The sequence below is a fragment of the Nycticebus coucang genome, chromosome 2 (genome assembly GCF_027406575.1).
Source record: "Nycticebus coucang isolate mNycCou1 chromosome 2, mNycCou1.pri, whole genome shotgun sequence".
NCBI lineage: Eukaryota > Metazoa > Chordata > Mammalia > Primates > Lorisidae > Nycticebus > Nycticebus coucang.
Window position 1 is genome coordinate 74,085,455 of NC_069781.1, and position 13,884 is coordinate 74,099,338.

At 41.9% G+C, this 13,884-nt stretch overlaps 1 protein-coding gene and 1 pseudogene across 8 annotated transcripts in view; one reads left to right on the plus strand and one right to left on the minus strand.

Moving 5' to 3' along the window:
• The window catches only part of RCL1 (RNA terminal phosphate cyclase like 1), a 105,360-nt gene extending 100,233 nt beyond the window's left edge, over positions 1 to 5,127 (minus strand). For 4 of the 7 annotated variants that reach the window (XR_008376456.1, XR_008376459.1, XR_008376457.1 and 1 more), the window contains exon 1: positions 4,818 to 5,124. Coding sequence is in view for 4 of the 7 variants with exons in the window: in XM_053573625.1 (XP_053429600.1) it covers positions 4,818 to 4,953 (136 nt within the window). In the remaining 3 variants the exon portion in view is untranslated. Of the gene's footprint in view, positions 1 to 4,817 lie in introns of all 7 variants that reach the window. The other 3 variants (XM_053573598.1, XM_053573614.1, XM_053573609.1) reach the window with 3 other exon arrangements.
• A 5,628-nt stretch (positions 5,128 to 10,755) lies between these two features.
• On the plus strand, positions 10,756 to 12,218 carry LOC128566539 (CCA tRNA nucleotidyltransferase 1, mitochondrial-like; annotated as a pseudogene). The gene is made up of 2 exons (XR_008374580.1): positions 10,756 to 10,908; positions 11,025 to 12,218. The product of XR_008374580.1 is annotated as a CCA tRNA nucleotidyltransferase 1, mitochondrial-like (transcript).
• Positions 12,219 to 13,884: the final 1,666 nt, after the last annotated feature.

The following is a 13,884-nucleotide window of genomic DNA, read 5'->3' on the forward strand; positions in this document are numbered from 1 at the left end:
TCCTCAGCACATTTTTAAAGGACTCTTTTGATTAAAACTCCACTTAGGGGCGGCGCCTGTGGCTCAAGGAGTAGGGCACCAGTCCCATATGCCGGAGGTGGCGGGTTCAAACCTAGCCCTGGCCAAAAGCCACAAAAAAAAAAAAAAAAAAACTCCACTTAGCTTTTCTATTTCAGACCCTCATCTGCTTAAATGATGTATAACACTTCTATGGTACAAAAAAACTTCTATCTCTTAGTTTCACAGGGGAAGATGCTAAGGCTTAGTCATCTGACCTTGTTGGCAGTCCTGTCTCTTGACGCCTGTATCAGTGCTCTTGCTCAAGTCAATCATTCCTGCTACCCCTACTTTAAACAATTATTCTAGTGGAGTTCTTTTCCACTTAGACCTCAAATCAAACAGAAATCATCAAACTGAGCACTGCAAGACACAACCTTCATGAAATCCAAAGCCAGAGAAAGAGGCACTTTGGACAGCTGCTTTATAATACTGATGAAGAACAATCAGGTCCATCACGCCGTTAAACCAAGAGAGGAGGAGGGAAGAAGAATGGGCCCTCCAGGCTGGAGCTGGTTACATTCGCTTACCAGCTCTGTCCATTAATGGATAGTCAACCTCACCAGCTACTTCACTTAACTATGTCTTAGCTTTTTGACCTTTAGTAAAATAACCAAAAATATTTACTTCCTCCTCGATGAAAGATGAGTACAATGAGACAATTATTCATGTTGTTCATGAATGAAGCATAAATTACACATGTGCCTATATAATTATAAAGACCATTCTAGGATCATCCTTTTTGAGGTTCAAATTTTTCTCATTATTTACAACCCCATGGCATTGGAAAAAGATATTTTAAGAGATTAACTAATTGGCCTAAAGTCATAGAGTGTGACCTGTGTCTCATCTACTCTGAATCCTTGTGCAGTCTTCTTGGTATTACAGGCTACTATTCCTAATCATCAGGGATATGGAGAAAAAAGGGTTAATTATTAAAGCCCAGTAGGCCTGGGTTTCTGAACATCAGCACTATCAACATTTTGAACAGAATAATTCTTTGTTATGGGGGCTATCGTGTGCATTGCATTTAGCATGATCCTAGGGTTCTACTCACTAGCAGCATCCCCACTCCACTCCCATTTAGGACAACCAAAAACATCTCTAAACACTGCCAAATGTTCCATAGGGAGCAAAAGTGCAAGTACCCTGGTTGACAACTCTAGTATAATACACAAATGTCTGGAAACAATCATCTGAAAGGAAAGCTATAGACTGAAAAGAGAAGATAGAAGACACACTTCTCTTTACAGATGTGAAAAGTTTCCATGTAGAAGTAAAACAGATTTGGGATAACATTCCCAGTGGGTATCAGCTACATAGTAACAAAACCAGCTTACACTGTTCAGTACACTTTGAAGTATTATTTCACTTAGTCTTCATGAAGTGTTATTTCATTTAGTCTTCACAATAATCCAACCAGGTCAGTAGAAATGGCCTTATTTGACTGACAAAAACAATTAGTGAAGACTTCCAGGGAAGACTCTGCTCTGGACCCCATTGGGCTCCTGTATAATAGCCAATTCTTCCTACTTCAAGTGACACATGCTCTTCCTATCTAGAGGGAAAACCCTGTGAGAGGAGGGGCTGCCAGCTTCTCACATTTATAATCCCCACAAGCGTGGTACATAGTGAGGCTCAAACTTTTTCTGAATGAACATTCCTAAGGCAGAAAACCTTTCATATCCACACTGTTTAAACAGCACTTTGAGGCGATGTGATTCTTGCATTTGAGCTGAAGATTTTATAGGATACGCTGAGTTCTCCCCAGCTCTCAAGAACCTGAGTCAGGAAGAGGCAGAAAGGCATAGCTGACCGGCAGCACTGCCCAATGGCTACTCCTCAGTCAAGCTACCATGGACTCCTTTGACTATGGCCACAAATAAAGGCTACAAATATTTATGTATCATATGTGTGTGCATATACATATGTGTATATATGTATACACACATATGTACAGTTCTCAGTTCTCTCTGTAAGAAATTAAGCAAACATCTACAAGATTTCTGGGGCCAACACAAGCTGGTCTAAATTAGCGCATCCCCTGGCATAAAAATGAGGTAAAGCAAATAATGTTCCACAGTAATGCTCTTCATAAAATACTGGCACATCTGTCAACCAGTACTACCTCTGCTCCATACCAGGGTCCCGCACCCTTTCAGGAAAAGGCCAAGTGGCCAAGTCCCTGTTCTTAGAAGGAATGAAGTGCATATGTGTGTGGCATTGAAGAGGTGCGCAAAGACAGCTGGGGAGAAGAGGAAGAGGAACATCCATTGGGACATTATGTTGAATAGATTAGAGGCCACCTATCAAGAGACAAACGGAATCATATCTTATGGGCACTATACTTCTGGCAGATAACCAGTCTTAGAAAGATGAGCAAAATAATAAAGTGCATACTTTACTGAAAGCCTGAAAAGCCCATTCTGGTTTCTGCAGGTATAAGTGGCAACTTTAATTTGTAGCATCAATTTAGGTCACACAGAAGTTTTCTCTCCCTTACTGATTTTCACATCTCTTGGTACATGATGTTTTTAGAGAGCTGAATTCTGCACAATCTTTTATTTCAGTTCTTTGTTATCTCAAGATACAGATTCTTTTCTTCACTATTTGAAACATATTTTTTTTTTTTGTAGAGACAGAGTCTCACTTTATGGCCCTCGGTAGAGTGCCGTGGCCTCACACAGCTCACAGCAACCTCCAACTCCTGGGCCTAAGCGATTCTCTTGCCTCAGCCTCCCAAGTAGCTGGGACTACAGGCGCCTGCCACAACACCCGGCTATTTTTTGGTTGCAGTTTGGCCGGGGCCGGGCTTGAACCCGCCACACTCGGTATATGGGGCTGGCGCCCTACTGACTTGAGCCACAGGCGCCGCCCTGAAACATATTTTTTAAACATCACCAACTCTTCTTTAAAAAGCTGCCTTTTATGGTAAGATCTTGACTTCCTTGTTCAGAGGTTCTCAACTGGTGGGTCTCAACTCACAGGAACTGTATTAAAAGGCCGTGGCATTAGAAAGGTTGAGAACCACTGCCCTAGTTCTAATAATCTCATTCCAGGCTATCTGTGAGCCTATAGTCGGCAATTGGCAAATACTTGCTTAGTGAATAAATGAGTGGATAAGAGGCAGATTGAGATTTGTGTAGATATCAAAGAAATAATACATAATGTATGTTAATTAACAAGAATAAAAATTAAAAAGTGCATCTACTAAATATTTTTGGTAATTGATATTTATGAATCAACCATTTACTTTCAGGATTAAAGGAAAAGAACATACTTACTTCCAGGGTAAACAGCTTCACTGGTGGCTAGCTGCATAATATGTTTTAACTAATAGTTAACACTGCATGTATGATAAATCTTAAAAAAAAAGAATAGCTATGTCCAGTGTTCATAGAAAGTAGAAACCCATCTTACCATAGCAGCTAGTGCTCTGGGCTGGGCTAACTTGTGGGTAAAGTGGAAAGCTGGCTGAAAATGCCACAGAGTACAACAATCCAGCAATCACAAAGGCCAGACTCAAAATAAAGAGAACATAAAAAGTAGAGCCCTAGTATAAACCATTTAGTGCTATCTCCTTATCTTCTTCAGTGTTTTTCAGCAGTAGACAGACAGGAACACCATGAATGCAAGCGTTTCCGGCTGTCAATAGGATTCTCACCACTGTACATGGGATCTTCTAGTTCTTTCCTTCCTAACCTTCTATTGTCCATCAATAACATGGCATCTCTGCTCCTTATACGCAACCAATCACCACTCAAGAGCGGAAGAAATCTAACAGATGATAAAATGGAATGGCATTTAATACTGGAGACAATGCAAAATTAAATATATCAACACCACCCGGGAAGCTTTCAAGGCCAACCATAAACCCGCTCCTTTAATTTGCAGACAGGTTTTTGCCTTTTAAACCGACTCTCCCAATTTGGGATAACCAGACAGAATCTTCTAAACAAGACAGAAGCTTTTAAACACACGTCCTATGGGGGGGGAGGGTTTGAAAACCGGCGCCATTTAATGAGAGGTAGGTTTAAAAGGGGCCTGTTTTTAATCCATTTACTTTCTAGAGAAAAAAGTGAGCTTGGAAACCTGCAGTTTAGCGCTTGTCATCAACCCTTTTCTAAAGTCAAGGCAATTAGGCCCATGACTGTTAAAAATCTATCTAAAAGCTCCTGTCCTTCGCACATCAAGCACAGTCACGGCTGAAAACAAACACAGAATTTTTTGTTTAATTCTTTATCCACACCCAAGGAGAAATGTGAGGGCAGCCGAGAAATCATGGCGACAAGAACAGTCGGTGTCCAAGGGGGGCAGCTGCTTCTGAGACTGCTTCGGGACAGAGAGAACCAACCGGTGGTATTTTTCTCTCCAAATGTCTCTTCCACCGGCTCATTCACCACATTTCGGTCCAACAAACTGTTTTTCTCCTTACAGAGGTTTATGGCAAGAGCTGGAGAAGCTCAAGAGAAGCGAGAGGCCGATGCCAGGGATTTGTTGCAACACATAAAACTAGAAAACGTGTAGCTGTTTACTACACGCGCTCGGTAGACACCGAGCGCGGCGTGCAGCTGAGTGTTCCCCTCGGGGCCCGACCCCGCCTCCCCACAGTGCTCCGGCGCATTCGGATGTAGGGGCGACGCGCCACCCCCTCCCCCCGACGCGCACACGGGACCCCGACGCCCCCCAGCGCGCCGGCCCCCGCGGCATCATCTCCGTCTTCCCTTGACCCGGTGCCCACGCTGCCCACCCCAAGTTACCTCGGAGGCCCGGGTTGTCGTCTCTGGCCCGTATCTTTCGGATTTTGACGGGGCGCCCGCTCAGGGTAGACAAGACCAGACGCTGGCGCAAGAAGTTGCACCCCGCGTAGCTGAGACACTGCGCCTGGGTCGCCATGTGCGCGCCCTCTGCAGAGGCGCGGGCACTCCGGAAGCGGCGACTTCAGACAGGCGCGGAGGTGCAACACAAGCGGCAAGAAATACTACCACGGTGGCGGCCCTGGCTGCCTCCCGCAGCCCCACCGCCCCCGGCGTGTCCACGTGGTTTGGAACAGGAAGACAGAGAGACTAGACACCGGGTCAGAGGGGAGTGGGGCGGAGCCAGTGGCCACCTCCCCAGGCTTGGGGGCGGCCTCTGCGCCGGGCCACACAGCTATTGGCCTGCGCAGGATCAGGGTGGTGCCCGCGCCGCGCCGCTATTGGACTGCCCTGGAGCTAGGCGGTGCACAAGCTGAGCTGCCATTGGCCGGTGGTGAAGCTGGGCGGTTCCGGGACCCCGGCAACAGCAAGCAGCGGGAGGGGATGCTGGAGGGCTCCGGAGTAACCAAGGCTCCCGGGTCGCCAGCTGGGCAGTCTGCAGTAGGTCTCGCCCTACGTGGGGCGAAGGGAGAAGACGTATTGGGGATGGGTGCCTACTATGTGCCGGGTGCTTAGCATCACTATTTATGGCTACAGAAGGGATAAAGATAGTATTATCTCCTCCGCCTTTTTCTTAATACATGAAAAACTGGGTTGTCACGCTTACTTTGTAACAGACACGGTGCTGAGCCCTCTGCAGGCACGGTTCCTCGCTCCCCGCTGTAACCCTGCAAGGTAAAGCTATCCAGTTTTATAGGAAAGACTCGAGGAATAGTGGAAAGCTGACAGTGGCAGCCTGAACTAGAATCCGAGTCTTCTGATACCAGGCCACTGTTTACTTTATGTTGAGACACTTCGCTTTGCCTCTTTCTTATTGGTCCCTTGGTTATATTCGCTTCGCTTCTGGCCAAGTCAGTCCCTCCTTCTTTGCATGGCTCAAGATGGATTGTAGTAATAATTTCACACACGCACACTGCTTCCCCCACTTCCCGTTCTCCAATCCTGCACACCAAGATCTTCTAATTATTGGATTATTTCATTCCTGTACTCAAAAACCTCCAAAGATGCAGTTAAACTACCAAACGACCATAAATTTAGGAGTTCTATATCATAATAACGTGCATTTGCAGCCTTTCTTAGACAACGTCACCAGATCATGAGTTCCAGAACACACAGGAGGAGCAGGTGGCTGAAAAGGTGGCAGCTTGAATGAGGTTAAGAGTTGTGAGAAATCTTAAGCGGATCAGAATCAGTTATGAGGAACCTCCAGGGAAGTCTGAAATCTAGTAGATGAAACTTTGTTTGAGATACAGGTAGAACTTGATGGACTCAGCCTTGAAGTCTATTGAAGGAGGTGGGTAATCCATTTATATTTATGCCATTTCTTGAAATTGCCTTTTAGGGAACTGACAATGATTATGTGGAGTGTGTTGAAAATGTTTCAGGACCCGTGAAAGTCTTCCCCTGGGCTATTCTAGGGGAATGCCAAAACCAGAGGAGGAGCTACCACTCTGGGAATGGGTTTTTATATATCATATTATTTACCCCCCCAACTATTGGGTCCGCATGGTGGCATACTCTGGGAGGCCCAGGTAGGGGGATTGCTTCAGCTCAGGAGTTCGAGACCAGCCTGAGCAAGAGTGAGACCCTTCTCTAAAACTAGCCAGAGTTGTTGTGGGGGCTGTAATCCCAGCTACTTGAGAGTCTGAGGCAAGAGCAATGCTTGAGCCCAAGAGTTTGAGGTTCCTGTGAGCTATGGGGCCAAAGCACTGTACTGAAGGTGGAAGGAAGGAAGGAAAGAAAGAAGGAAGGAAGGAGGGAAGGAAGGAAACAACTATTATCCTCTGCAGCAGACACGTCTGCGCCCTGTTCACATCCTTTCGTCTCTTAGTATTTTCAACAAAAGCCTGCTTAATTCTCTTCCATTAGTATCTATGTCTCTTTGCCTAACGGTATTTCCCACCCACATAGAACTTAGCATGCCGACAGTACTGAGATACTGGTGCCTTCCTTCCACCCCCAAGAGTCTTCAACCAATGACTAGCTGGAGTTGATATATAAATAACCCAGCTCCCTTAACCTTTAAGTGGGAGAGCTTTGATATGTCCATTCTACAGTGTTTCCCCAGTATTTCCCAACAGTTTTAAGCTCCATTTGCCTACAGTGGTAACTTGCTTGATTAAATATCTTTTAGCAGGTTCTTTCCCTTTCTTACATCACTTCTCAACTCGCTTAAGATATGTCCTGGGATTAACTCCCAAGGAATTAACTACTTACACTCAAATTTCTGCCTTAGACTTGAGTCTTCTGAGCTACCCCAAAATAAATGCTGGCTTTTAAAATTTGAGAACTGAGGTTCAGAAAGAACAAATGACTCTCCCTCCACCCCCTTCTTATTGAAGGTTCTTTCCGGTATGGCAGCTTCATGGTAGCCAGGTTTCCCCATATATTTAAAACCAACAGGTTTCAATTTGAAATCTACCCTGTTTTCCCGAAAATAAGACAGTGTCTTATTTTAAGGTATGCTCCCAAAGATGCACTAGGTCTTATTTTCAGGGGATGTCTTATCTTTCCTGTAAGTAGGTCTTATTTTCGGATGATGTCTTATTTTCAGGGAAACAGGGTAGCTACCATGAAGCTGCCCTGCTAGACAGAGTACACAGATAGAGCAGGCTAGCTGTTCCACTTGACAGCCAGCGTCCCTTGCCAATCCAGGTAGTGAGTAAGCCCTTCAGATAATTCCAGTCTCCAGCCAGCTTCTGAGGATTCTTTGGGGCCACCCTAGTTGATGCCACGTGGAGCACAGATGACCTATCCCACCACCCCCCCACCAGCTCTGCCCAAATTACATAGCCCTAAACTAAATAAATGATTGTTACTTTTTAAGGGTGGGTTTGGGAGGTGGTTTGCTACACAATAGTAAATAACTGAAACAAACTCACTCTGGTGCATTTATATTGTTTCAATTTAAATGAAATGGAATCAAATACTGCTAAATTCCCTTCTCTGCACAGTTCTGGGTTAGCAAACCAAAAGAAATACCTTGTGTAAGATAAGTGAAGGCCTCCTGAAAGATTGTACAGGATCCTATGCTGAGGAATTTATATACATTATCTCATTTGGTCCTTACACCATCCAGCTCAAAAGTTGCATTATATGTAATTAGGGGTTTAGGATACAATTCTCTCTACTTTTCTTTCTATTTGAAATTGTTCATTACAATTTTTAAAGTCTGATCATAGAATCTCCTTTTACACTAAATGATAAATAGCATATACCCTGCTTTGTAATCACTTCCACAAACACTTCCATGTTAATAAAGCATTGGATCTAGGGGCTGGAGTACAAATGAATTCTCTCCAGTCCACAGAGAAAGTTGCTCAAGACCACACTTCCCCCATCCTGCTATCTCATCATCTCCTTTGTTCAGGCCATCACGACTCTAAGGGTATTTGTCCACCACAGTCTGAAACTAATGTGTACAGTGCTCTGGTTTTAGGATGAATTTCTGTGTTCAGTGATCCTCTTCTGGCCTTCCACAATAGCTATTCACAACTACATTTTTACATAGTATGCTCTTTAAGAGTAGGGACTATTGGGCGGTGCCTGTGGCTCAAGGAGTAGGGTGCTGGTCCCATATGCCAGAGGTGGCGAGTTCAAACCTAGCCCCGGCCAAAAAACAAACAAAAAAAAAGAGTAGGGACTATCTTTTATTATTTAAAGCAGAAATAACATCTTCTTTGGGGGAGGAGCATAGAGACTTACTCTGCTGCCCAGACTAGAGTGCTGTGGCATCTGCCTAGCTCACAGCAACCTCAAACTCCTGGGCTTAAGCAATCCTCTTGCCTCAGCCTCACAAGTAGTAGGGACTACAGGCACCTGTCATTGTGGCCAGCAGATTTGTCTATTTTTAGTAGAGATAAGATCTTACTCTTGCTCAGGGTAGTCTTGAACTCCTGTACTCAAGTGATCCTCCCACCTCAGCCTCCCAGAGTACAAGGATTACAGGCATAAGCCACCGTGCCTGGCCCAAAAATAGTATCTTATTGGATCCCCAGTGCTCAGCATCTAGTAGGAGTTCAATAAATGTATGACTAGAATTTATTACTTAATTGAAAGACACATGCTAGGCTAAATCAGTGTTAAATTAATTTTAGCCTAAAGCTGTCTCTTTATATAAGTTTGGCCTAAGGATTTCTCTATACAAAGTGAACTATAGCCTAACCAAATGTGTAAACAGACTATAACCCTCATTTGTAACAAGTAGCCAAGTGTCAGCCAATCACAGAAGCCATGCTTCAATCACTCACAGGTGACCAACTGCTCAAAAGATGTTTGAATAAGGCAAACAACAAGCTGTAACAAACCTGGCTCTTTCCATATCTCACTTCTGTTTTCTGTATATCATTTTCCATTTTTCTGTCCATAAATCCTCCCTGACCATGTGACAGCTTCAAAGTCTCTCTCTGAAGCTATTCTGGTTCAAGGGGCTGCACAATTCACAAATTGTTCTTTGTTAAATTAAACTCTGTTGAATTTAATGTGTCTAAAGAGTTTCTTATAACATTAGTGAACTCAATGGTGTGTAAATCATTGGTCAGGCTTTACCATGCATTAAAATTGCTGAGAGGGCTTGTTAAAATTCATATTGCTGGGCCTCTTTCTCAGAGTTTCTTTGGTATGTCTGGGGTAGAGATTGGAAATTGATATTCTAACAACTTCCCAGGAGATGTTGATTTTTCTCACCTAAGGACCACACTCTGAGAAACTTTTAATGATTAAAGAAAGAAAAAAAAAAGCACTCTGGGAAGCCAAGGCTTGAGGAATACTTGAGATCAGGAGCTTGAGACCACCCAAAACGAAAGCAAGACCCTGTCACTACAAAAAATATTAGCTAGGCATGGTGTCACATATCTCAGCTACTCAGGAGGCTAAGGCAGGAGGGTCACTTGAGCCCAGCAATTTGAAGTTGCTGTAAGCTATGATGATTCCACTGCAGTCTACCCTAGACAACAGTGGGACTCTGGAGAGAGAGAAAGAGAAAAGGAAGGAAGGAAAGAAGGTAGAGAATATTTGAAGAAACAGTGGGCCAAACTTCCCACTTGATTAACTACATAAATTTACACAACTAAGAAGTTCAACAAATTCCAAATAGAATAAACTCAAAGAAATTAATACCAAGACACGATATCAAACTGTTAAAAGACAGAGGGTCTTGAAAATAGCAAGAGAGAAGCCACTCATTGTGCTTATCTTCAATAAGATTAATATCTGATTTCTCATCAGAAATCATGGAGGCCTAAAAGAAATGGGAAAGCATATTCAAAGTGCTAAAATAAAAAACAAAAAGAACTGTCATGTAATAATTCACTATCCAACAAAACTATCCTTCAAAAATGGAGGAAAGGCTGAGTGCAGTGACTCAGCTTGGGGCCAGCAATTCCAGGCTACAGTGAGCTGAAGCTAAGATCATGTCACTGCACTCCAGCCTGAATGACAGAGGCCAACTGTATGTCTAAAAATCAACAAACAAACAAACATCCAACCAACAACATTGAAGGGAAGCTAGGCACAGTGGTGCATGCCTGTAGTCCCCTCTGCTCAGGAGGCTGAGGCTGGAGGATTACTTGAGCCCAGAAGTTCAAATCCAGCCTGGGCAACATAGAGAGAAACTATCTATACAAAATTAATTAATGGACTGATTGATTAAAATAAATAAAAAATGAAAGAGAAAGACATTCCCTGTAAACAAAAGCTGAGAAAGTTTATCACTAGCAGACCTACCATGCAAGAAATGCTAAAGAGGGGCGGCGACGGCCGGTGGGATGCATGGTTGGTGACTTTCCAGATGCTGAGGTACCTGTATTCTAGGCACAGGCCAGTACTGAGCTGTAGTTGGGCTAGGCTGTGCCTTCTGAAGCAGTGTCTGTTTACAATGAAGTTGCAGTCTCCAGAATTCCAATCGCTTTTCACAGAAGGATTGAAGAGTCTGACAGTTTCTTGGATACCGCTTTAATATGAAGAAAGAAAACTTGAAAAAGAAAATAAACCCACTTCCCAGTGAAGCCATTCTTTAATAGCTAGAATATCACAGCGCAGTTCCATCATGAGCCAAGTTGGTACAGAGATGAATAAGAATTATTTGTCAAAGAGAACCATGAATTAAGAATAGCAGGAGGTGCAGTGAGGGATTTATTAAATGGAGTGAAACCTCAGGATGTGGATTTTGCCACCACTGCTACCCCAGCTCAGATGAAGGAGATGTTTCAGTCGGCTGGGATTCAGATGATAAACAACAAAGGAGAAAAGCATGGAACAATTACCGCCAGGCTTCATGAAGAAAATTTTGGAATTACAACACTACGGATTGATGTCCTCACTGACGGAAGACATGCTGAGGCAGAATTCACAACTGACTGGCAGAAAGATGCTGAACGCAGAGATCTCACTATAAATTCAACGTTTTTAGGTTTTGATGGCACATTATTTGACTATTTTAATGGTTATGCAGATTTAAAAAATAAGAAAGTGAGATTTGTTGGACATGCTAAACAGAGAATACAAGAAGATTATCTAAGAATTTTAAGATATTTTAGGTTTTATGGGAAAATTGTAGACAAACCTGGTGACCATGATCCTGATACTTTGGAAGCAATTGCAGAAAATGCAAAAGGCCTGGCTGGAGTATCAGGAGAGAGGATTTGGGTTGAACTGAAAAAAATTCTTGTTGGTAACCATGTAAATCATTTGATTCACCTTATTTATGATCTTGATGTAGCTCCTTATATAGGTTTACCTGCTAATGCAAGTTTAGAAGAACTAAACAAAGTCTGTACAAATGTTGAAGGATTTTCACCAAAGCCAATGACTCTTTTGGCCTCATTATTCAAAGTACAGGATGATGTAACAAAATCGGATTTGAGGTTGAAGATTTCAAAAGAAGAGAAAAACCTTGTCTTATTTATAGTTAAAAATAGGAAAGATTTAGTTAAAGCAACAGACAGTTCTGAACCATTGAAACCCTATCAAGACTTCATTATTGATTCTAGGGAACTTGATGCGACTACTTGTGTGTGAACTACTGAAGTACCAAGGAGAGCACTGTCTCCTAAAGGAAATGCAGCAGTGGTCCATTCCTCCATTTCCTGTCAGTGGCCGTGACATCAGAAAAGTGGGCATTTCTTCAGGAAAAGAAATTGGAGCTCTATTACAACAGTGGCGAGAACAGTGGAAAAAAGTAGTTATCGAATGGAAAAAGACGAACTTCTAAGTTACATAAAGAAGACCTAAAATTCATGGCTAATAAAATCCAGAAAATTTGCGGTAAAAAAAAAAAAGAAATGCTAAAGAGAATATTTCAAGCTGAAATGAAAGGACATTAGTTACTCGAAACCACATGAAAAGATTTTTAAAAATCAATAAAGGTAAGTAACTACATAGGTAAATATAAGTGACAGTATTAACATGTTTTTTCTTTTTCCTATTTTACTTAAAAGACTACATAAAACAGTCATAAATCTATATTGGTGGACACACAATGTATAAAATTATAGTTTGTGACAATAACAGCATAATGGGGAGAAAAGTGTTTTTTTTTAAAGTATAGTCACAATGTTGTGTAACAATCATGACTTTCTTAATTCTGGAACATTACCCTCATCCCAAAGTGAAACTTCATGCCTCCCAATTCCCTCTTCTCTCATCTCCTGAGAATCACTAATCTATTTTCTATTTGTATGAATTTGCCTATTCTGTACATTTCTGCATACTTGGGAGGCTGAGGCAGGAGAATCACTTGAGCCTGGGAGTGTAAAGCTACGGTGAGATGACAGCCTGGGTGACAGAGTGAGATTCTGTTCTAAGAGAGAGGGAAAGTAGTATAAAGTAGTAAAGTTTTTATATACTAGTGAAATTAAGTTGGAATTAATGTGAATTAGACTGCCATAAGTTAACATGTCAATGTTAATCTCCAGGATAACCACTATGAAAATAACTCCAAAATATATAGTAAAAAGAATTAAAATGATACAATAGAAAATATTTTTTTATCACAAATAAGTTGAAAGTAAAAGGATTGGAAGAAATATTCTATACAAACAGAAGCCGAAAGAAAGCTGGAAAGGCTATACCAATATTAGACAAAATAGATTTTAAGGAACAAATTATTAAGACAGACAAAAATGAACTAATATAATGATAAAAAGTGTCAACCCATCAAGAAGATATAGTAATATGCATCTACCAACAGAGTCCCAAAATACATGAAACAAAAACAGACAGAATTGAAAAGAAAAATAGTTGTACAATAATAGTAGTGAGGACTTCAATATTCATCTCTTTCTCTCTCTCTCTTTCTCTCTCTCTCTCTTCCTCTCCCTCATTCCCTTTCTCTTATAACAGAATCCCACTCAGTCACCCAGGCTGGAGTACAGTAGCACAAATCATAACTCACTGTAGCCTTATACTCCCAGGCTCAAGAGATTCTCCTGCCTCAGCCTCCCAAGAATACAGAAATGCACAGAATAGGCAAATTCACACAAATAGAAAATAGATTAGCGATTTCCAAGAGATGATGGAAGAGGGAATTGGGAGGTATGAAGTTTCGTTTTGGGGTGATGGTAATGTTCTAGAATTAAGAAAGTCATGATTGTTACACAACATTGTAACTATACTTTTTAAAGAAACCACTCATTTAGGGTGGTGCCTGTGGCTCAAAGGAGTAGGGCGCCGGTCCCATATGCTGGAGGTGGCGGTTTCAAATCCAGCCCCAGCCAGAAACTGCAAAAAAAGAAAAAAAAAGAAAGAAACCACTCATTTGTATATTTTGAAATGTTTAAATTGTGAATTTTATGTTATGTGTCTTTTATTTGAATAGAAATTGTAACTTGAAGGTTAAAAAATAAAATAAAACAGGAAAAATAACATTTAATCTAATACTGGGAACATAATAAGTGCTACATAAATTTTTGTT